The following is a 25263-nucleotide window of genomic DNA, read 5'->3' as shown; positions in this document are numbered from 1 at the left end:
AATGAAAATCCATCGCAAACACATTCGCATCACTTTTTATTCTAAATGACACCCCCACGAGTTAATGCCAGAGAAAACCACTGATGTCCAGCCAAATGGAGACATGATAATCATTATGCTGTGCTTTCTGTCTTGGCAATGAAGAGCAACTGTGACGATTGAATTAACTTCCATTTTAGCAGATCCTTTTCTTGTGATAGGGGAAACTATGCAGCTCTAGCTCCTACTTAAGACCACCAATTAAGACGCATTAAAGGTCCTATATTACGCAAAACTGACTCCTGTGAGCTTATAGCCATGTTAGAATGTTGTTACTTACACAAAAACATACCCAGAGTTGTGTTTCGTTTCATTTACACATGCTTGAGTAAATTTTCATTATTAGTCTGTGTACATAACCAAAGCTCAAAATGCTCTGTTCCACTGTGTGATGTCATGTAGTGGTAGTTTTCAAGATAACAGCTACCTTTTATCAGTTGTTTAGCATAAATGGTCAGTTCCAGGGCTGAAATTATCCAAATTATCTTTGTAAAGGTGTATGGAGCGTTTTCTTCTGAGAAAAGAATTCAGCCTAAATATGCAGGGTTTGTATATTAAACGTGTGTAAATGAAAAACACAACTCTGGGTATGCTTTGGATGAGGAAACAATATTACATACATCAGAAAATAGTGCGATATGGGCCTTTAAGTTAAAGCATTAAATAATCACTGAAATAGATTTAAGTAGCACACATACCAGTGTCCTTAAGAATCATATTGTGTTTTATTGATTTCAAAAATGGATCAATAAAAAAGGTCATCTGCTTCAAAGATGCTTATGTCTTGTACAAAATGATTTGAACATCAAAAATATCACACTCATTATCTAATCAGTTGTTAAGAAAGGTTCACAGAAAAATACTGTGCAGCCTAAACACAGATTTGCATTGATGGACAATGAACACATTAATCATATCACAAGAGGTCAACATCAAGAGATGTATTACATTCCAAGATGATAATAAGTAAGTTTCCAATTACTAATAAAAATGTCATATTACACTCATTGTCCGTTCTGATTTATTGGAGAACCAAAAGAGGCCAATATCCCTAACAAAAAGTCCACTTTATGAACTCTTCAGCACACTACAGTCTAAGAATATCATGTAATATTATCATAGTAATGGAAAATGAATGCACATTTGCATTCATAAATATACTGCAGTAAATCCTTCTTTTAATATTTCTGGTCACATACAGTTCAGCGTGTACATGTGATTTATTGCATAGATTGTAACAATAAAACAGATAAAAATATTTGTTCAATTTTTATGTATCAAAATATAATTTCTAAATATTCTATTTGGAAACAAAACTACATATCTGATTACAATATACATTAAAGTTTAAAAATGAGGCGAGGCCAAACATTACAACATATTATAAAATATTTGCTGTCATCTATAGAGAAAGGCAAAGCCTTTCATATCAGAAAATGCAACATTAATTAATGTAGTGAATAAAGAAAAGGGTCTTGAAAACAATCAAACTTTTGATTTGTTCTGTTCTAAACACAAGTAAAGAATCACGTTTTAAAAGGGAATCAGATCAGGGTGTAAAGGTTGCAAAATATATGAATAACATACAGCCATTCCTCATAACTTTTTCTAAAGGACAATATTTTAGGGCTTATATTTGGAGTTGCATCATCCCCTTTGTTCAACTCAAAATGAAAAAGACAATGCCTTCAGAAGCTTTGCCATAGAAAGAAGCTGGTCCGACTGGTCATTGTGCAAGTAGAAATGTAGAGTCAGAACATTTCCTTAACAGTTACAAAACATTTCCTTTCCTGAAGAGGTAACATGCTTTACAAGGAAGTCATTCTGAATAAAAATCACATTTGTCATAAAATAGTTTGATTTTAAATTGTACCAACATTGTTTATAGGCATTCAACCAACTAGATTCAACATCTTACATTCAAATGGTTTTGAATCACAATAAATATGATAAAAATTAGCATTTAGTAAAAGAAAATAAATAAAATATATACTTCCAAACAAAGTATTGCCCATGGATTCATTCACAGATCAATTTCAGAGCCCTTCTTCCCCAAAAATACATTTTCCATGGAGTCACAGTGTATTCGAATCTGAGGTGAACCTTTGGTATACGAACCCCTGTCAAGACTTGAATGAAAAAAAAAGTAAAAGTAAAAAAAGAAAAACATTAGCAGAAATCCAAACTTCACATGAAGAAACTGAATATGTCAAGGAAAACTCAAGTTGGTACTCACTTACTCGGCCACTGTGGAAGACTCAAAGTAGTGTTCAGCACGCCGAATGAGGGGCAATGAAAATCTGCGACTCATCTCCTAGGAGAGATTAATTATATTTAAATATTACATCTAAAATAAAATAAAAACATTACGAAGGCAAAAAATCTGGTGAATATCAAATAAAATTGCAAGACCATGCACAGCATTGAACTAAATACACCATATTAACAGACTAATTGTTAATGTTAATATGCTCTGGCAACCCTACAGGAAAACAAAGGTTTGTCATCATTGTGCAGAAATTCAAAGCAAAACACAAGTCTAGGGCATACTAATACTCACTATCCACAGATTTATTCTTCAACATGGGCTCCTGCTCCAACATGTCCATGGATATTTTAATACTGGGGACATTTTCATGGTAGGGATAGTCAGACTGTGGGAGGAGGGACAGTATTAACACAGGGTCTACAGGACACTCCACGACTACAAACACTGCAATAGCCTGTTGCTGAAGTACTCACATAATCAATTTCACTATCTATGCTGCCCTTCTTCTTGTTTTTCTTTTTCTTTTCATCTTCCTTCTTTTTTTTATCCTTTTCTGGTATTACATCATCAAGGTAACTGAGATCATGTTGAGAGAAGATGTAGTCCATGGCCTTACGCACTGCAACTAATGCAAGGATCTGTGGAAATGTAAATACTTAATAATAAAAAGTACATTTTCAAAAAGACTTTTGATAATTAAGGATCAATTATTACCATGACAGGGAATATAATGGCAGCCACAGTTGACTTGAGTACCCAAAGCAGAGCTAGGCAAAGTGCCTGGATGAATGTGAAGAGGTGTATCCTTCTCTGTGGTACATGACGCAAGTAGATCAGATCGGGTTGATGTTTGGCTGGCATGAGAAGGAGTTGCAACCGATCCATGAACTGAAAAAAAAAACAAATATATAAATTCATCAATTCAAGACAGAAACCAACCGCAATGAGAGCCTTGTCATCGTGAACTGTTTTGGAAACTCACTTGGACTCCATTGAGAGAGGCTACACCCATGTACAGAAACACACCATAGAGCACAGGCATTGGGATAAACTGAAAAAGAAAAAGAAAAAAACTAAATAAGTGCTGTAATACGCCAATTGTGCACCAGGAGGCACGTCACACACAATGGTTTCCAGGTATGTCACACTTTGTTCAGCAGCAGCCTAAAAAGGCACCAGCTTAGAGGTAACAAGAGCTTAAAATCTAAGAGTAGTTGAGCTCACATTACTTCTTTGGTAGTTCATAATTGGATGAAGAAAAAAAGATTTGTCTTTGATGTAAAATAAGAAACTTCACCAATATAGTAGTTTTACCAAAGAATGACAGTGATTCAATCATTTTTTCTTTCAGCAATTTTTAAAATTGTACCTTCAGAATGGGAGCCATGAAAACTGACAGTCCAGTGAGAAGGAAGACAAAGATGCCAGTAACCCTTTGCTCCCTGGAAAACAAGAACACATTTAACCAAATGTGATTTGAATGCAGTCATTAAGTAGTTTAACTTTCATAAAGCCTGTTGTGCATATTTTACCTTTTGCACCATTTATGGTCACCAAAGATTATACACAAGATATGTAACTGAATGATCTATGAGAAATTTATTATAATCTACCACATCTATCTATCATAGCGCAAGTTCACCTGACACCCAGGAACTTTGGCGCCTCTCCAGGAGCTGACGTCTCCGTTTCCATTTTCAAAGAGTCGATGTGGGCAATCGAGATGACAGTAGCAGCCACGTACCAGGGCAAACCCATGAATGAGCACACAATGATGAGGATTGCCACCCAGAACAGGTCTAAGTGATAACCTGCTCCTTTCTGGAAAAAAAAGCAAAGTTGAAAATCATATATAATTTAAAGTAAGTGGCTGTTTGTGTGTATCAACCTTTAGTTTGTGTTCTTTTCTGTTGACAATCACAGCTGTAATTTGTTGGTCCATGAAGATAAGAATGGTGACCAGCAAAGCAGGCAATGCAGCTGCCAAATACACCCACCAAGGGTTTCCTCCAAAAGGAGCAACAAACCACCCTCTCTTTGGACTTGTAGGCTGAAAACAAAGAAAACAGAGTGAAATTAGTGAAATTAATTTACAAAGGAATACAGTTGATAACACTTCATCTCTCCATCTCTTCAATGCCCTGCTTTTCACATGAAAACAAACAACCACAAAGCATTCTCTATATCTGCTGCTATGCTCTCACATCACCTGAAATCAAGCTGTTACTTGATGCACATTCCTGTCCTCAGCATCTGAGGGTGGCCCTAAACTGATGAGAAAAATTTGAGCAGAGCAGGCTCAAAGAATTGACTGTTTTCATTTCAGGTAAGAGGTACTGCTGACTGAAAACTACAAAGGGAGTATTTGGGAGGTATTTTGAAGGAATTACAGGGGCTTTCTTCCTGAAACATGGATCACTGTCAGTCTCAGTGTAATCAGAAGACAGCACACCTGGCTGTTCCTTGTCTTACTTATAAGACAGGGAATTTTGGACTAAAAGAAAAATGGAGCCCATACAAAATTCTGTTAGATACCTTAAATTCACTTGGCACAATGAGTTTTGGAGTGTCAACTCCAATCAAGGCATCCACGCCACAGAACAGAAGAATGGCCAAGATGATGGCAAAGTCACTGATAAGCTTCCTCACCTAAAAACAAAACCAGAGTTACATCAAATAGTTTCCTTCAGTATTGCATCCACTTGTCTTTCCCCTTTTAAGATTTGTTTTTCATAAATAAACAGCTATTTATTGACATCCATGTCTTAGTCCAACTCACTCTGGTAGGGAAGAAACGACTTGTCTTGAACTTCTTCAGACCCATAGAGCAGGTGTAGGTCCCAAAGAACAAGATGAAGGACATGAGTGTGATGTCAGGCACATAGTCACAGGTCTCACCAACTAGCTGACCACCATACTTCAAACATTGTGTTTTGGTAAGAGAGTCCCAGGTGGCATTGACTGGCTAGAAAAATCAGGAATGTGTTTTGAGTGAATCACAAATGTGCTGTGTGAATAATATTTTAGCTACTGTGAGTTAGAGGATTACATACCAGATCTGTACTGTTTGTCCAGGCAGCAAGATCAAGGAGTTCTGAATTGTTGCCTAGTAAAGGAAAAAAAAACAGTTTGAGCTACACGGTTCACTGGACATTTTTATGACTAGTTCTTTACAGATTTTGTTTGTTGTATGTCAGCATTTCTTCTTTGAACAGTCTGATTCTAGGAGATTCAAAAGTCAATAGGCCAATTGAAAAGCAGGAGCAGAAATCTGTGAGTATCAATGTTTATCTTCTGTTGTGTACTGGCCAAAATAGCACAATAGTTAAATTCACTGGATTTTGTGAAATGTATATTTTGCATATATTTTTGTGACAAGGCAAGGCAACTGCTTATGTAGGATAGCATTTCTTATTAATTCACTGATTTCAGTTCCCGGTTTTGAGGACTTTTGACCATTAAAACAGTTATAGTGGTTAGTTTTGAATTGTTAATTGCTATGTCAGCGGTCTCAACTTTTTATCATTCTGAAACCCATGGATAGTGAAGTGAAGAATAAACATACCAGGTACACAGTGGCAGCCATACTGAGTGATAAGGTTGGAATCATAGTAAGTGTGAATAGGGTTATGGTGAGCCAGCTTGATCATCTTCTTGAATGCATCATAAATGAAGATGAAGCTGATGAGAGCAGAGAAGCCTTCCTCTGTAAAACGGGTGAAGTACTGCACCAGGAAACTAGCATCTGTGGCGACCAGCACCAGACAAAACAGACCCGACCACAAGCCTATCCACAGCCGAAACTCCAGGTAGTCAAACTCATTATCTCTGAAGAACCACAAAGCAAATAGGCAATTAGAGTGCTATATAACAGAGACTAAATTACATGAAATCTTAATTTGATTGTAACTGAAAGCCTTTTTATTTGTACACGGATTGGAGAATAAGGCAAATATTTACAATAACAGGAAACAGGAAATACGTATACTAGATTTACACAGCTGATTCTGACTCAGTCTGAGACAACATGGGCAACTAAAGAGAGCACACATCAGCACAAACATTCTTCAGTCTCAAATGAGAGTGAATTATTGATAAGGGAACATAATCAGCATTGTGTTTGTTTTTCTTCTAGTATTACCACAGCAAGAGCTTGTAGGGTAAAATCATGCAATAGCCTACATTTGACCAGGTAATTACACATTTTATTTTTAACAATATATGGGGAAACATGTTGCTTCCAAAGAGGAAGGTGTCTGTGTGGGTGGTTTAAAACCATATTTGCATTTACCTGTAAACTTCTTTTTTGCTTTAACACTCACCTACTGAAGTTAAACAAGAGTTTTTCAAATACAAGCACAGGGCCTGTACTGCTGAGAATGGTGAGGGGCTGTCCGGATAGAAGACAGAAAACTGCCCCTGTCAGTGCTGTGCCCAGGAAACTTTCCAGCACACCCTGTAACACACAACACACAACATGTAGTTAAAAGATTCACACTGTCACAATTTCACAATAAGCATGGCCTTTACAAGTGTCTAAACATAAATGACATAATTGTGCAAACTCTGCAGAGGCTGTTTATACTATACACATCAAACTGCTGGTACGGTGTGTCATGAAAAGCTTATTTAACAATTTCTAGGAGTACACAGGTAATTCACATTTATCCAGTAAAGTGAAAAAGTATTTTCGTATTGGGTCTATCATCCTAATTTTCAGAGGACACAGTGACTGAGGCCATTTCTCAAATGCAAGGTGTTTTAGCTTGGTCTGATCTGGGTCTGGTAAGGCATCCAGGTCATCACTCACTGCCCAAGTCGTGTTTCAATCCCTACTGTCCTCCAGAGTTATGAGTCCTCAGTTTGGTTAGCATGAGGCAAATTTGCCAAGGATACTTAAGTGTATCCTTCACTGCCTTACTATAAGGCAGCAAGGACCTTTTGAAAGTACTTAAATTTAATTCAATTAAGTCACAATAATTATAAATCAAGCAGTCAATACAATATAAAAAAAACCTTTAAATAATAATAAATATCGTTACATAATGCACAGGGTGGCACAGGTATCATGTGGGGAGTACAGCCATGTCCTTATTTTCAGTTATGAACATTTGATGCATGTGTGTGCTGTTACTCGCTGTCTCTGAGGCCTCTTCCATTAGCTGTGTGTTTGAGCTGAGGAGGACACTTGCCTTGGATTGGAAGGACCTGACTTTAGAGAAACTGATTTATGAAGCACGGCAAAGGCACTTTGAGGCACATATGAGAAACAGCAATAGGAATTCCCTTACAGAGTGCTTTGAACTAATGTGACTGGCAAGTATTGGGGGAAGAGTTGGAGGTCAGTGGAAATAAGCATGACGAGGCGACAGTGACTGCATAATCTGGATCTGCAGTTATTTACAGCCTTAGTAAATCCTTAAGGCCAATGAACTCCAGGTTTTCTGAGATGTCATTCTAAGCCAGCACAGAGGCCAGGAGTGCACCTTTCTCAATGGACAAGGCCATTCAGTACATGAAACCTATTCTAAAAGAAGTCTTCATGTAGATAATAGCAGCTGTAACCAATCAACATCTCCAACTCCAGTTTGTGAAAAGAAATCCAAACCGGACAACAAGAGCCGGCTCTAGAGGTGACCGCTTTGTGCAGTTTAGGAAAAGTGCTTTTGGACAGCTCTCTTTTGCTTTGCAGGTCAAACATGGAATACAGTGCCTGCTCATATACGAGAGCTTTCAAGACTGGCAGCATTTTTTAAAGTTTTAAAACAGTGGTTGTTCAATGGTCAAATATGTCATCATGTTTAACCAAATTATATATAATTTTTTTTTTATATTGAGGGGTTGTTGGTTTAATTAACTCTTTAACTCTTGACTTCGAACTTCAAATGAACTGTTTGAAATTAATTGTATGTATAGTGAGTATGCTGGTGTTATGTACTTCTGTGTGATTGTTGCTGTACTTTTCCCCATCCCGTTGATGATTTCACATCAACCTGCCGAGGGACTGAAGATGGAAATTAGCCACGTTGGCTATAATCTTTACATATTTACATTTTATTAATAGTTCATTAATATGTGCTGTCCCTTTACAAATAAATAAATAAGAAATAAATGTCAAGGACAGTTAGTATGCATCATCATTATTGGTATTTGCTGACTAAGTGGTATGTTGCTGTATTGTTGCAACTACATACAGATAAGAAAACCAAACTGTTTCCATTATATCTTTTCTAATAGATGACATTCTGTTATAGATGTGAATTACTATAAAAGCAAACCATAAATTAACAAGGACATACCTGCATATTTTCTGTAGCATCACCAAGCAAGCCTCCAAAGGTTATGGCATTGGTGACAGTGCCAAGGTAAATGAATAAGATGGCAGAAAGAGACTGAATATGCAAAGCATCATAGAAGTCACTGGCAAAAAATGGCAACTTGCGTTTGACATCCAGGATAAGACCACCACAAAATCTATAAAAATGGGACAATACATATTCACACACCAAAACGTTTAAGACATATTGAAGAAAAAGTGGATTCTGTTTTTACTTATTTGTGCGTTGCAGCTCCTCTCCAACCTGATGTCCTCCTCCACCTCCTCCTGCTCCACTGTGCCCTGTATCATGGGGAGCATCTCCATTCATATGAGGGGGATCTACTCCAGAATACATGTTTTTTCTGAAATGTCATAAACACATTTGAAGTGAGATACAGTTTAATATTCTAACATATCTGTAGAAAGTCTAAAGACTGAACAGTTCTGGTATTGTTTATAATCATTTGTATAGGATTTGGAGACATGCATCTTTAATGCTCACTGGGATTTATCATGGGTTAAGTCATGTGGATTATCTCACAGACCTCTTGTCTGATGAGGGCAGAGATTTAGGAGGCTCTATCCTGATGTCAGGGTCCCATTCACCAGGAGGCAGAACAATGACCTCATCAAGGAACTCCTCAATGCCAGCCAGCAGGTCTTGTCTGTCCTTTGCTTTGTAGGCAATGTCATGAAAAACCTAAGGAAGGATGAAGAGCTTACAGAATAAAAAATGCAACATGCTACTGCATCATGCTGTCGACTTGGTTAAATAATGGCAAATTCATTCAGTCTTTAAATCTCCAAATTAGCATCTCAAACAGTTAGGGCAAAGTTAGTTTGTAACAGAATACAATACAATACAATGTTGTTTTCTATTATAATTAGGCTATTAGCAACAAATGCATTATGGGTAATAACTTAGAAGCAAGAAGAAAAAGCTTTCATTACCATCAAAAAATATTCCTCACTATTTTTCACTTAAAACAAGACATTTATACTGTGTGTGGTTTATTTTTGTTAATATTATGTTATATAATATAAGTTACTGCAAGTGAGTGGTATTGCATAAGGACTTCTGAGATTCCAAAACAACCTGACAACAGCATACACTATGCATGCACACATGCGTGCATATACACACACAAACAAATGTTGTGTGGGTACCAGAGGGGGAGTCGGCAGTTAAGTTGTACTGTACTATATTCACTGTACAAACTTGCACATAATTATTTATAATGTTGATATTGTTCATATTTATCATATTTAACATTGTAATAAACAGTATTGGAAATGGTGACATTTTACTGTATTTTAATGCTAATGCTAATTATGGATTAAGACTTAAGTCTTATAATGTAATTCTAATGAAATGAGGATTTTTTTTTCACTTGCCCAAGGATTGCAAGAAGCAGCATCTAAATCATCCTTTTCTTTTGTAAGATTAATGAGTTTGTACATGGTAGATGACAAATATAGATAAACCTAAACCTAAACCAGTAATGTTTCATCCCTATGGTGTCACCCTGAGTAGTCGAAAAGGCAAACACTGAAAGCTTACTATCACAGCAAAGTGTGTAGAGGCTAAAGTTTAACCTGCAGAAGTTCTGAAACACATTTCCTAGTTAAAGATGTTGACATACAAGGATTTAGTGACACAGGGGACAAAGATAACCTGGCAAAAATATGTATTATGTAAATAGAGGAAGAAATACAACAAAAGCTACACCAAACAAAATATATCAAAACAAGCATTATACTCGGACATGATAATAGGGGTATTCCATGAAGTGAGCTAAAGCGAAAGCCTGGCTTATTTGGGAAATCCAGACTTGTCAAAGCCTCAGTTCTGTTCCATCAAAGTGACTAAACACAGGTGGAGCTGAGTTGCCACACTAACAAGCACTCAGAAACAAATCTGCTCAGGACCAGTCTAACTGTCAAGATTATTTTAGCTCTGTCTCCAAGAACGTCTAAAAAAAACAGTTTAGTCAAACATGTTAGAACATCTCTGTCTGATACAGTTGAAAAAGTTACTTTTATAGTCGCATGTCGCTTGAGACTGTTACAGTCCATATGCTCCAATGCACTCGTCAGAAAGGCGTGCGTAATATGAAAGTCTATGGCCATTATTTCATTAAAATGATCTTGTACATGTGACTGTTGTGAGGAGCAGTACAGCTTTTATGCACACACAGACATTGGTATGGATGAGATGGTTTTCAGTAGGTTCTGTCTGTTCGCTCCTTCATCACGTCTGTCTCCCTCTTCATACCCTCATCTCTTACTCCCTGTCAAACTACAAACACCTTGGCATGGATTTTATCGTTTCTTTTTAGGGTACGTGTGAAGAGGTCCGTTACAGCTTTACTTTCACAACCAGTGGAACTTAAGCTCCACACATACTATTGCGCGTCGGGAAGGAGTCAGGCAACTTCATTCCCCCCACCAGGATCCACACTACGCAGTCAGGGTACATATGAAGAGGTCCGTTACAGCTTTACATTCACGCACATACTACCGCGCATCGGGAAGGGGTCAGACAACTTCATTCCCTGTGGGAATTAACCAGGCTCCGTACTACGCAATCAGCCTCCTCTCTGTCCATAGAATGACCAGGAGAGGAGGGGGAGCGAACAGGAGAGGAAGGAGGAAGTTGTGTCTTTCCTCTAACTCCTCAGCTCAGAATGACCAAAAATGTTCCTTGCCCCAAATCAAACTCTTGTACGTGCCCGCTAAGGGTCCTCTCTTGTTTAGTCAAATCATAAAAAATATCACGCCTTTACCCCATTTTCTCTAATGTCTTTGATCTGGCCTTCTCAAAGTCATCAAGACTATGCATAAAGTGCAGTTTAAACCCTAGGTCTGAGGGTTTGGTCAGACTCAAGCTTATTTCTGTCATGGAACGAGTCGAAGCTTAAACTGGAGATGGAGCTAGTTTCAGTTCAGGATAAGCCTATAAGCCACTTTGATGGAATACCCCCAATAAAGTTAAGTTAAACAAACCTCATCAGACAACAGGGTTGCTATGGCTCTCCCAATCTCATGGTAAGACTTTGCTTTTCCTTTGGGACCCAAGAGGACAAACAGGAACCTTGTATGGGCAGAAATATATAACATTATATATTTATACATTTTTTGATCATCCATGGATGGTTGTTCTTACCTTGTAGGCACAGGGACCTCAGTTAAAGCCCCCAGCATCACTGCTTGCTGCAGCCGAACAAATGCCACAAAGGGAGTTTCCAGGAAATTCACTTCTCCTACCAACACATTTGAAGCTTCAGCGTCACGTGGGAGTTTCTTCATAAACTTGTTCTTGAGCTGGATGTAAAAAAAAAAAAAGGAAATGAGAGGAATAGTGCAAAACATGTATTTGAGTGTCATTATAATTACAGTCATATCCAAGTTATAACTAACATAAGGTGCAGCTCCAACATATTTGTATTACAAATGTAACCTGGCGTCTCTGACCAGAGGGCAGGCAGGCTGAAGGGCTCATCCCTGCACTGGGCCCTGAGTAGCCTATATTCAACTTCTGGAAACATGTTTTAGACATGTTTTAGTAAAGTTATTACATAGCTGATTGGCCTTCTTCATGCCTTAAAACTCTTAATATTTAAATTTTCCAAAAAGTCTAAGGGGAAAAATTTATTTTTCCAAGTGGGTGGGACTGTTGAGCTCCAAGAAGAACACCAGGGAGGGCCCACCAGGCTAGTTTGTACTGGAGATTATAACCATTATAATCATCATTACTGTTATTATAACATTATATACTTCAATCATAAAACTTCAGCTAAGACTTCAAATACAGGCCAATGTGAAGAAATTGAGTAGTGTATAGGAAAAAGGTGGTAGACAGTGAGCTTTTGTTACTGTTCAGCAGACCAAACCAAGGACTTCTTTGCCAAAAGCACAAGGCTCGCACGAGCACTGACAAAGGTCACTTAATGACTAAGCACACTGACTCTTTGTTAGTGGAGACCTTCAGTGCCAGCAGGATGAAACATGGATATACGTGTACCTGATCTTTCTCTGGTTTATCTGAGAAGTCACTCAAGCTGTTGGATGTGAGGTTTCGGTGGGCAGGGGTTGGACTACCTGCAAAGGCATTGACACGCTTAACTTAAAATCATAACAAGAATTTGACTAAATAGTAATATTATAGGAATATAAAAGAGTTGAGACATTTCATAGCCAGAAACTTGGAGAAAGGAAAGATTATGCAAAAGTGACCAAATACCAGATTGCACAATTTTAACAGTTCTTACAACTACTTTCCATCTATAGAAATTGTTTAAAAAGACATAACTACCAATTTACCATTTCAGTTTAAATCTTCTGCGACCTAGAAACCTTAAAAACTACTGTATAAATATTGCTTGTATGGGACTGAATGCCACAACCTCACTTACAGAGGTATCCCATGCTGGAACTTCTTATGACCTCCTCACATGGCTCATCTGACTCTTGAGGGGTTAAACAAGGCACATGCTCATGAGGGTTGCGTACTACAGATAATGGCCAAGAGGCATGAAGGCAGGGACAGCAAAGATGCAGCAGAGAGGAAGGAAAAAAGAACAGAAAGCAAGAGATTGTGAAAAGACAGACCACAAAACAAATTCAGGAAGTAAAGAAGGGGGGAAAATGAATTTACCATTTTCAGGGTTAGAAAACAATCTACTTGCACTTGAAACACTTTTGCCAATGTCTGCAAGTGAACGCAAGTTGGATTTCTTTGTCTGATGGCGGTGTTTTCTCAACAAAGTGTACATGACCTTCTCCTTCAGGTCAGGCTTCAGCTGTCCACTCTCAATCTGGTTGTCTGTGATCACCTCTGTTATAAACAAAACAGGTCAAGAAATACAGCGGGATTCAGGAAAAAAAAAAAAAGAGTTGACATATTGGGCAACTTACCAACAACTTGAGGCAGTGTGGTGGCTTCCAGGTCAAGCATGATTGTACCCTTCTCAATGCATGTCTTGAGTTCCATCAGGCTATGTAGGGACAGTGTAGCCACGTGGGGTTTACTCCAGCGCTCTCCACCTTTCTCCACTTTCTCCTCAAACTTTATCCATCTTGACAAAATAATGACAAATTTAAATTGCTAAAGAAATATTAGACAGGCATGTGAAGTGTTTAAAGAACAACTGTTGCTCCTGTATGGGTTACAGACAAAAGGCGACAAGATGCGGTTCTTGTTTCTTTACTAAACACTTTTGCTGTTGTGAATTAGCTACAGGTCACATGATATGAATGGGGGAAGCATAGAAAAAAGCAATAAATCATCAGACATGTAAACAGACATGTAGAAATGCATGTAGGCATGTCTGTGTCTTGCTACATCTGACCGTAAAAAAATGGTAAGGCAGGACAAAGAGCCATTCTGTGAGCACTGTGGATGGGGTTTCTCGTGGGGATAAAATGTCCCATTGGCCAGGACTATGTGCCGTACAGAGGACAAGAAGACACCACTGACCTCAACCACCTCCTGCAGTAACACCAGCTTTAACTAGTGAGAGTAACAGGCACCTGCAAATCTACCTGACCACATTCAGTAACACTTTGGAATAATCCAATATAGGGTAACAAAAAATCAAGATTTAATTTAAAAAAGATATGTACCACCTTATGCTGAGCAAAGTTTTACTTACAAAAAACAAAAGATATAGTTAAAGTCTTCTGTTTAGAGAATGTTTCTTAGAATGAATGACTCCCTTTTGTTATTGTTTCAACTATAAATACAAATCTCATGTGCTTACTCTAGTTGTGGGTGTTTCTTTCACTTCCTCATCTCCCTGACTGCGCCTATCAGATAAGCACCAACTGGGTGTTCACGGAGATGCCGCTCATGCACACAAAGACAAATTCTTTCCTCTACTACTTTTGCATTACTGTGTTTGAAATCAACATTGGCAATGTGGTTGGAGTTTACTCTTGTAGCTAACCTGGCCGTCTCCTTCCACTCCATCTCCTGTCCATCCACAGACAGTAGTTCATCAAGCTCAGTGAAGAGCTGTGGAGGCGGAGGGCCATCATCGTCTTCTCCCAGGATAAACCGTATTCTCTCAGCTGGAGAAACTGCATGAAAATAAAATACAATACATAAAATTAAGCATAACTTTAAGATTTTAGTTAATTCTGCATGCCATTTCTGCTATAACAATATATAATATTATAGCATAACATAACAGGCATTGTTTTCCAATATGAATATTGCTAATTAATGAAAATTAGGTGATGACAATGATTGATTGATCACTGGATTTATATAGCGCATTTCAAGACAAGCACTTTACAGTGCAGTATTCATTCACTCTACACTCAGTGGTGGTAAGCTTCTACTGTAGCATCAGCAGCCCTGAGGTAGACTAATGGAAGTGAAGCTGTATGACCACCAACATACACCATATTCATACCAGGCAATGTGGATGAAGTGCTTTGCCTAAGCACAGAGCAACAGCTGTGCCACTGTCGCCCCACTGTGGCACCTGATATTCCCAGGGGTCTTAAATCCAAGTACTAACCAGGCTCAACCTTGCTTAGCTTCTAAGATCTTATGGGAGTAGGCTTTGACAAGCCTTAAGTATGCCTTAAGATAAATACAGAAAAAATCTGAGCTTTCTACACTATTTTATAAACATTATGGTGAAAGATTTTCAAAACAGCAAAACAGGTCATGATTTTTGTGCTTACACAAAATAGCTTAAGGGGTTATTCCATGAAGTGAGCTAAAGCGAAAGCCTTGTTTATTTGAGAAATACAGGCTTGTCAAACCTCAGTTCTGTTCCATCAAAGTGCCTAAACACAGGTGGAGCTGAGTTGCCACAGTAACAAGTACCCAGGCACAAACCTGCTCAGGACCAGACTAACTGTCAAGATTATTTTATCTTTGTCTCCAAGAATGTAAAAAAAACCCAGTTTAGTCAAAAGTTTCAGCACATGCATTACACACCTGTGTTAGAACATCTCTGTCTGATACAGTTGAAAAAGTTAACTTTTATAGTCTCATCGCTTGAGACTGTTACAGTTTATACGCTACTACGCACTCGTCAGAAAGGCGAGTGTAATATGAAAGTCTATGGCCATTATTTCATCAAAATGATCTTGCACATGTAGCTGTTGTGAGGGGCAGTGCAGCTTTTATGCACAGACACTTGTTTGGATGAGATGGTTTCAGTAGGTTCTGTCTCCTTCATCACGTCTTGTCTCCCTCTTCATACCCTTATCTCTCACTCCCTGTCAAACTACAAACACCTTGGCATGGATTTTATCGTTTCTTGTTAGGGTACGTGTGAAGAGGTCCATTAAAGCTTTACTTTCACGCGCAGCGGAACTTAAGCTCCACACATACTACTGAGCATCGGGAAGGAATCAGGCAACTTCATTCCCCCCACCAGGATCCACACTACGCAGTCAGCTTCCTCCAGGAAGTGACTGGGAGAGCAGGGGGAGCAAACAGGAGAGGAAGGGGGTAGTCATGTCTAGAGCCCGACCGATATATCGTCTGGCCGATATTATCGGCCGATATGGGCACCTGGAGACATATCGGCTATCAGCCGATATGCTTGCTGATATGGGCCGATATTTCACGTGGGCATGTTATACCTCGTTATAAAGCTTAGACTCTCTACATTATGTTCATTTAATCCAATTTCCAGACAGATAAATATCCAAATATGTGGCTCCGCATCAGTATTTATCTGCGGTGTAATTTGTCTGTGTCCGTACTGTCCCTGAACACGCCACCAGAGTCACGTCACTTCCCTCGTACTATTGTTTACACCCGCAGCGGTGCGCAACACTGAGATTATATTCTTTTTACGGACAATCGGTTTGAGTCTGGATTAAAAGGACTTTTATTATTTGTGATGTGAGGAGGAGCCTGTGTGAGCGGTGAGTGTTGGAAATACATCGACTTTGAAGCTAGTTTAGGTTTTGTTAGCGATTAGCTGCTGTAGCTCCCGCACATAAACAGGCTGTTTTCTATTGGCCTATTGTAAAGTGACTGTATTGTCCGTATATTTGCTACTGGACCTGCATTGATATGTAAATGAGCTGTGAATAGACGTGTAAATGATCCACATTTATGCATATAATTAATTACCGCGGAGCGCACGTTTTTATGGCTAAAGGCTAATAGCGGTAGCTTCTTTACTAGCTAGGAGTTATGGGTCGGTCGCGATCGAAGCGGCTCTTTGAAGCGAACAACGGGGCCTGCTTCTTATTGGGAGCCATGTTTTCTCTTTTTCTCACTTTTTCTCTTTAAGCCGCATGTAGACCCGTAGTTTGACAGCAGCAGCGGCTGAAAACGAAACTTTCAGAAATCTGCGTGTGCATAGGATAAAAAAAAAAGTGCATATTTGGCTGCAGTTCAGCATAAAATGAATAAACCAGGACTAATCTTGGGCTCGAGTGAAGGAGAGAGATAGAAACCGAGTCCCGACACTCAGTCCTGGTTCAGTTTTGGTTTAGTCCTGCTTGCAACAAAACAATCTCAAGAGTTGCTTGGGAGCCGAAAGAGCCAGCTGCTTTAGTGAGCCGAGCCAAAAGAGCCTGTTCTCCAAAAAAAAAAAAAAAAAAACTGGAATACCCATCACTAGTAGCTAAAATGTGATGCAAAAATGCCATTAGGCCAACCTACTGTATGTAAATATGATGTAAAGAGTCAGAATAACAATAAATGTTGCCTAAATAAACCCAACTTAGAATCCACTAGAGCCAAACCTAAGTTTTTTTAAACAATTCAAGATTTACAGTGAATTTTGACATCACTAAATATATCGGTGATTATATCGGCTATCGGCAGCCCCAACTCTCATTATATCGGTTTCATATCAGCCACAACAAAATCCATATCGGTCGGGCTCCAGGCATGTCTTTCATCTCACTCATCAGATCAGAATGATCTGAGGAAAAGTTCTGTGGCCCAAATCAAACTCTGTGGGTGCACGCTGTGGCTCCTCTTTCGTTTAGTCAGATCATAAAAAACATCAAATTTTTATGGCCCATTTTCCGTGATGTTGTTGCTCCATTGATCTGGAGTCACCCAGAGTCACCACAATTGCACACAAAGCACAGCGCTTCACTTTGCTTAGATTCAGGCTTATTTCTGTTATGGAAAGACTTGAGGCTTAAATGAAGCTAGTTTCAGCTCAGGATTTCGGGATAAGCCTAGACTTGTTAAGCAAGTTTGATGGAACACCCCCTAAGACTCCTTAAAAAGAGGAGCCTCTGTGGCAGCTTGGAACAGAGAAACATGTACATTAGGTGGCAGACCCTCCACCAGAAAGTTACACCTTTAAATGAAGCAACCTGCTAAATTTGTCTATTTGTCTATTTAATATGTCTAAATTTGTTTCCTGGCTGACTGTTCTGGCATCCATTTGTATACAAGGTTAAAAAACAGGCAACCTTGCTGCACCTTGTGGCACACCTGTATTACAATTTTTGATAAATTGAGACATTTTAGATAAAGTAGTGTTGACTTTCACTTGTTGCGATCTATTTGTTAAGAGGGAGTAAAATCATTTCACAAGTGTAAGGCTTACATTCAAATCAAATGACTTATGGTGACAGATTTCTCACTGAAATTACATGTGCAACAGCACAAAACAACTCAGGGAAAAAAAATCAACATGTAATTTATCAAGCCAAAACAATAGTTTGGGAAGTAACTAATTTGTGTTAATAATTTTCAATTATATAATTCCATAAAAAAGATATAGTAGTGATATAAAGAGACTTTGGTACCAAGCGATGCAATAAACATGTTAGCTCTTGAAAAAAGTATTCATTGTAAACATTATTCAAGGGATATTAGGAAAAGTTTTATCTATGCAATAAACTCTTTTTTGCAGGTGACAGTAAAGTATCTGAAGTATACTTATGTTGTACATAATGTGTTATTCATTAGGAAAAACTACCACTACCACCAGTTATCCCTTCTGAGAAGTTGTGCAACTCATAAATGATGAGACAAAGTGCAAGTAAGAGAGGTAAGGAACATTGCTATTTCCATTCTTTGACAAGGTATTGGTGCCTTTAAACCCTTAATCCTCCAGGTGTAGTCAGGCTTTATTTAGGTAAGTTGTTACTAAAATAGTACCTTTGGACATGTTTTACTGCTGTAGAAAGGTTTATCTTAGTTACTTAAAACTAAAAAAAGAATGTTCTTATCGTGGTGGTCAAAAAAATTTCTAAGGGTACGTTCACGGTTTAGTCCAGAAAGGCAGACTTTGTTTGGTCCTGTTCTAGTCCTATGTTAGTCATGGTCTAGTCCATATTTAGATCAGGGTTTAGTCCTTGTTTAGTTCTGATGTGGTATATGGGCAAGTGTGAACACACCCTAAAGCACCATCATTGCAGTCGACCCAAAACATAAAAACACAATTTTCCCTTATTGCCATGGGGTCTTTTGCTTTACAGTTCTACACTTGTAAAACCTGACTTTTAACTTGGCATTTTCCACAACACTGTGTGCGTTCTTCAAGCCCACAACTGTTATCAATGAAAACCCTGCTTTTGTTGTAGTTACACACACTTTTAAGTGGACAGCTTCACAGGGTCTGGCAAAATAAACAGGATTATGCTGCTTCATAGCGATGGCAAAACAGCAAAAAGTACACCAGTTGGAAGGTCCTAATCATTAATGACTACCCGTGTGTTTAGAGTTGGGCCCATGTTGTCTGGCTCATGACGCAACCCATACATTAAAATGGCACGGATAGCATCATTAAATAGTGGTAGTACACGTACAACTCTCCCCATCTGACACTGCCAGACAGAGTAGAGCCAGACTTTAGAGTATTTTATCCTTGGAGAGTACTTAATTCACCTATGGGGGACAGTAAGGGTGCATTCACTCAGGCATACCTGGTTTGGTTCTGTTCCAGTCTTGGTTTAGTCCTAATCTAGACCGGGTATACTTACATTTTGATGTATTATATGTGCAAATATAAACACAGCTCAGACTCTGGGTCTGTCCAAATTAAATCTGTTTTCTCAGAAGTCTTTGGGTTTATATATCCTGTATTTGTTTCCACTGTACTAGTAAAAGCTGATTGCAAAACATTACAGCCACGGAGAAGTAATACATTTAGTACAACTTGTGTAGTAACACTTATCATCCCAAAGAATGACTAAGCATACACACTGATCTGCACCTGAGTGTAATAAAGCAGGATTACAGAGCCAGTGAAAAAGATAAAGATTAGGAATAAGATTAGGATTAATTTTATTATCCCTAAAGGGAAATTTGTCTTGGGCTCACTGCTCGCATCTTAAAAAGCAGTTACACTCTTCACTACAGTCAGAGCTAAAAAAAAAAAGCCCATTATCCATACTGAAACACATTGGTTATAAAGTGACAGAAGAGGACCTTTGTGGAGCAGATTTGTTCAAGAGGGCAACAGAGTTTGGCTCAAATTAGTTTATATATCTGTTACTCTTAATGTTATGTGCTCAGTAACACCCACCTGATGGAAGAACAGGTGAGGTGTTCCCCACAATCTGTCTGGTCTAAGCGAGAACAGAGTTTTCAATAATGTCTTGCAGAGAAGGCCTTATTTATTTCATGGCCTTATTTCCCAGTTTTTCAAGTTTAGTTTTACACTGGGCAGTTAACGAACCAAAGCAGGCAACCAGACTCTCCAAAACAACATTATAAATACAGGACATGAGTTTTGTGCTCAGACCAAATAGCCCAAGTCTCCTGGGAAAGTGGGACCTCTGGGACACTTTGGAACAAAGAAATTCAACACGGACATTCGATTTTAAACAAGTTGTTGATGTACACATCCAAATAATTTAAACATCTGCTCAAATCATCTACCTTCAGTGAGAACAGGATCATGAGCTTGCAGGGCTCAAAGATCAAATACAATTTCCTTAGTTTTGTTCACATCAAGAGTTAAGTGATGCTCATTGCCCCAACACAGAAAATAATTCAACTTTATGGTACGTTATGATACAGTCATCATTGTTAAGAAGGCTTACAATTATTGAGTCATCTGAAAATGATATGATTTTGATTCCTGGCTGGCCGTTTTGGCGTTCATTTGTATGCAGAGTGAACCAAATAGGCAAACTTGCTGCACCTTGTGTCACACCTGTATTACAATTTTTGACTTTAGATAAAGTACTGTTGACACACACTTTTTGCAATATATTTGTTAAGAGGGAGTTCCATTTCAAAGGTGCAGGGCTTCCATTCAAGTCAAACAGTTTTTGGATAAGAAGATTGGGGTGTACAGTGTTAAATGTAGCATTTAAAAACTGAAAATCAGATGCTTGCATAAGTCAAGGGAGATTCCAGATGTTTACAGATCAGGTGTGACAGACTGATGTCTGCGTCTGCTGTACTAAGGTCCTGTCTGTACGCAAACAGGTCAAGATAAGGAGAAACTTCAGATTTTAGACTATTGACCATTATCTTTTCAAAACATTTCATCACAAAACTTGTTAGGGCTACAGGTCTATAGTCCTTATTTGAGCCTGGACAAGATGTCTTTGGAATTGGTACTATTATTGACTTTTTCCAAAGCAGCATGAAGAGAATTACTCCACTGTATGGGTACTCAGTAAGCAAACAGCTTAAAATGACAAAAGTGCAAAACGTGCCATTACAAGACGTTTTGCCTTCTGTCGTATCACTTATGTCTTGTTGAAGATGTTTCACAAAAGGACATTCACTTGTAAGCCTACCCATGTCCAGTCAGCTCAATCATGTATACATATCCAAACAATAAAATACTTGTTGTCTTACCTCTGTCATTTATTATTTTAAGAATTTCCTACACAATTTATATGCATCTTTTTTAGGACTAAATCATTTACAGATGTATTTTTACATTAAACCTCTAATGAGTCCCTGTGATTATTAAAGATGCATTCCATCTATTGACTTTTCAAAGAAATGGCCAAACTTCAGATATTATTAGTACATGTCTCAACCGCTAGAACAAAACATTCACGTGTTCAAAGTTAAGACCAAGCCAAGATATGTAAAGACTCTTAGAATTTATCCTTCTCTAGAAACAATCATAGGATTAATGGTTATCATGCTATTTTATGAGGAAGCTTTGATACAAGACGGCATCTGTTGTTCTGCACCACAGAAGGCCTCCCATAGTGTGTGAATGCATTTTGCTTGACTGTATAATTTTATGACTAAGGCAAAAATGTATACAAAAATAATAATTTACTACAAACTTACAGAAATTGACTTAAATTAGCGGCCTTCGAAAGTGTCGTATAAACCACCACTAAGCAGTGTAATTTTCAGATTAACATGATTATATTAAATCTGTTAATAAAAGGTTTGAGTTTTTTGGTTTTGGCACCAGCAAAGGTCTGCTTGCAGATATGGTGAATGCACTGATACTTACTAAGAGGTTTGAGGACACTTGAAACACAGTCCTCTACATTGTCTCCATCTGACTTGTATCCCTCTGTGACATGTTCTGTCCTTTCTTTCTTCTCTTTATGGCTGGACTTGCGCCGGTGACGTCTCCTCCGCCGGTAGCTCTTAGGAACATGCACTCCAATGTACACAGTGTGGTGACCTGCCCAACAAAACAGATTTCAGCAGTGAGCACAGATGATGTAGATGTGCTGGTTAACGGAAGTAATCCTTGATGTACAATCTGTCTGAACACTTTAAGAACATAAACACAAGACTTTTGTCACGGAACAAGGAACATTCTTTGACACATTGTTCCACAACGATTGCATAATATGGCTGAGTGATAGGGCTCATACACTTCTCTGGAGGATCATCATTCAGACATAGCTGTAAACTATCATTTCCTAGAAGCTCATACGGGAAATGGTGACTGAATATCAGGAAGTCATTAGTAACAATAATAACATTGTTGTACATTAAGACAGTCAAAATAATAGACTGAAGAACATACAAGAGATTATTGCATCAAAACTAGTATTATGATATGAGAAAAGAATGAATTCAACATAATCTTTAATGACAAATTTAACAGACAAACAAACACATCTTTTTCAATAGTGAATTGCCAGTGATATTTCGTTCCCATACTCTTAGTATATGGATACAGGTTAATTTGCAGCCCTAGTTTGTGCCAATGTTTTTACATACCTTCTACCTCCTCTTCATCACAGAGATGCTTGACAAAGGCTGCTCCTCTGTCCAAAACTGCTTCATCCTCCACTCTGTAAGAAACAATCAAGTGCAAGAAAAAAAACAGGTGTTACATTTTAAAACCATTTCAATAAAAAAGTGCCTATTCCACATGAAGAGATATTATCAAAAAAATCTTTTAAACTCTGGCTTAACCATGGGTGGATGTAGCAGTACTGTAAACATTGTCAGGGAGGACACAACATATTATATTCCCAAGTGAATACCTATCACATCTTGGGAAGAGACAAGGGAAGAAAAAAGGATCATGTTGTATAGTGGTTTAGATTCAAATAAAAGTTGGAGTCTCAATAATTAGATCTCCACTAATTATAGATTATATTTTGATACAAATCTACCCTTTTCTAATAAAAGCTTCTGAAGAAGTACTGCATTCCAGTTTATATTGTTACTTGCAAACAGAGGCAACAAACACATATTTTGGCAGGGTCAAAATGTGTTGTTCGAGCGCATGTCATGTTGCACATGGCTCGAGAAACTGCCCATGATGGCAGCTCACATTACAGGTTTACTACTGGCCCCATATGAAGATTGTACTTAGTCTACAACACAGACACCCTTATGAAAGCAAGATGCACTTCTAATGGACAGAAGAGAGACAGAAAACAAATCATATATTGAATGCCACAATCATGAGATGTTCTAATCCTTGGCTCACTTTATAAATATGACACTGAACTATAGGTGCCCCTCGATGACCTCACAGGGCTAAAGCTGACAGTGCGTGAGGAGCCCGGATCAGTCGTTCAAGATCAGGGATCATCCCAGTCTCTTTCAGAGTGATGTATACAGCCCCACCAGCAAGGTTAGCCCACATGTAACCACAATTTAAAAAATGACTATCACAAAGAATATCACTCAAGGTTTTACATGTTTTCTTTAGAGTATAAGTTTACAATAACCTTATAATGTGCTATACTATGCATGTCCAATGATACTCAAGTTTATAGCGGCCTATTACAGGTTCATCTGTTCTGAATGGAAGATGCATTCTTGTATAGAGTGGGTAGGATTTGTTGTTAGGTTCAAACAAAACGAAAGAAAGACAGAAAGGATTAAGGGTAAAAATATAGACTTACAAAAGGGAAGAATATAGTTTCTCTGCCTGAACAATTAATTGAATAGCCTATAGGATTCTGGTTTACACTGCCCTCATTGTCCAAAATTGATATAGAAAATCACTTGTTTGAAATGTGCATCAAAGGCAGATACACATCAGGCATGATCCGCATTCCCGTACATGTTTGCAAAACAAAGAAGTAAAAGAGTTGAGAACAGGCTACATGTTTCCGCGTTTGGCACCAGCGTAATTGCGCAACGTTGACGCACACATTCGCCAAGGTTCAAATATACCTTTCTGGTTAAAGCCACATGGTGAAGGGGACACATGCTCCCTACACACGGCTTTATTTATGAAGTTGCTGCCGAGCCACGTAACCAAGTCTCTCTAATTCAAAGTGACAGCTTCTTGGATAAATAGATTACCAAGCTGTTCAGAGCCACAGCATTGAGGTAATGCTAGCTTGGCGAAATGTAGATGTGAGCTAATACACAATGGAACACGAGAGCTCAAGTATGGTATACAAAATAAATTTCATTATTCAACTGTGTTAAAAATTGGTTGAATATAGATCAAAAGTGACAACATTGAGTTGAAAGTTGCCACCTGGTCAACTTAAAGCCCATACACTGTTACGTGTTCTAAACATTAGATATTAAGTAGACGCTCTTAAGACTACACAAACAACAAAACACTGAAACTGTCAACTTACTTGTTTTTTTCAGATGCCATTGTGGAAAAGTTCAGTCGTCTCGTTCTTTCGGCTTGATCAGGTTTAGACAAACACAACAGTTGACGCGCCTTTCAAGTTGTGACTAAAGAAGGGAAGTTGTATTGCTGGAATTGCTAGCGGACTCTAAAAATGAATCTGAAAGTACAGCACACAAGCCTCATAATGTGCCACCCGATATAAACTTGTGTTGAAGAAACATCTGATCGACATTTCTTCTCAAAGTGTAAAGACTCCGAGCGCAGCGTGTCTTTTTTCCATATTTAAAGCAACATCCCTCCTCCTGTGACGCCACGGAGGGGTGGAGGTCACAAACTCACTCCTCCCGACACAAGCCTTTAGTGTTTGTTTTTTCATTATTCAGTTTCACTGTGCAAGTCAAAAATCTATTTGTATCATCAATGACAATTTAATGTAATGTAATATATGTAATATAGTTAGTCATTTTTTAAGTTATTAATTTGTGATAGGATACTTGTTTTGCTGATGGGGTTAATTGTCCTTGTTACAATTCTTTTCATCCGCCTAATTTGTTAACCTTAACTTTCAATTACTTAATATGAAATTGCACTTGACTATGTTCAAATGTATTTTTTACAATATTGAACAAAAACATACATTATATACACACACACACATATATACACACATACATATATGTTCACACACA

The 25263-nt window shown here is 38.2% G+C and overlaps 1 protein-coding gene across 2 annotated transcripts; it reads right to left on the bottom strand.

Moving 5' to 3' along the window:
- Window positions 1–745: 745 nt before the first annotated feature.
- On the bottom strand, window positions 746–24888 carry LOC110157561 (electrogenic sodium bicarbonate cotransporter 1-like). Of its 2 annotated transcripts, none has more exons than XM_020921912.2 (26): window positions 24576–24888; window positions 22741–22814; window positions 22016–22192; window positions 14576–14708; window positions 13545–13705; window positions 13285–13464; window positions 12652–12728; window positions 11794–11951; window positions 11634–11721; window positions 9173–9327; window positions 8861–8989; window positions 8608–8782; window positions 6631–6764; window positions 5874–6136; window positions 5362–5414; window positions 5088–5273; window positions 4844–4957; window positions 4197–4358; window positions 3951–4129; window positions 3678–3750; window positions 3291–3359; window positions 3023–3196; window positions 2782–2946; window positions 2600–2693; window positions 2276–2353; window positions 746–2168 (listed from the first exon to the last, which is right to left on the bottom strand). In XM_020921912.2, the coding sequence occupies exons 1-25, from the start codon at window positions 24593–24595 to the stop codon at window positions 2310–2312; spliced, it is 3237 nt and encodes a 1078-aa protein (XP_020777571.1). In that variant the 5' UTR covers window positions 24596–24888; the 3' UTR covers window positions 746–2168; window positions 2276–2309. The 2 variants fall into 2 exon arrangements, with proteins under 2 accessions (XP_020777571.1, XP_055010161.1); XM_055154186.1 differs by having other exon boundaries at window positions 2280–2353.
- Between the last annotated feature and the right edge of the window lie 375 nt (window positions 24889–25263).

This window comes from Boleophthalmus pectinirostris, unplaced genomic scaffold (assembly GCF_026225935.1).
Source record: "Boleophthalmus pectinirostris isolate CB_2022bp ecotype Guang Dong unplaced genomic scaffold, ASM2622593v1 HiC_scaffold_18, whole genome shotgun sequence".
Lineage (NCBI taxonomy): Eukaryota > Metazoa > Chordata > Actinopteri > Gobiiformes > Gobiidae > Boleophthalmus > Boleophthalmus pectinirostris.
The sequence above is the reverse complement of the archived record's forward strand: the minus strand, read 5'-3'. Positions and strand labels throughout refer to the sequence as shown.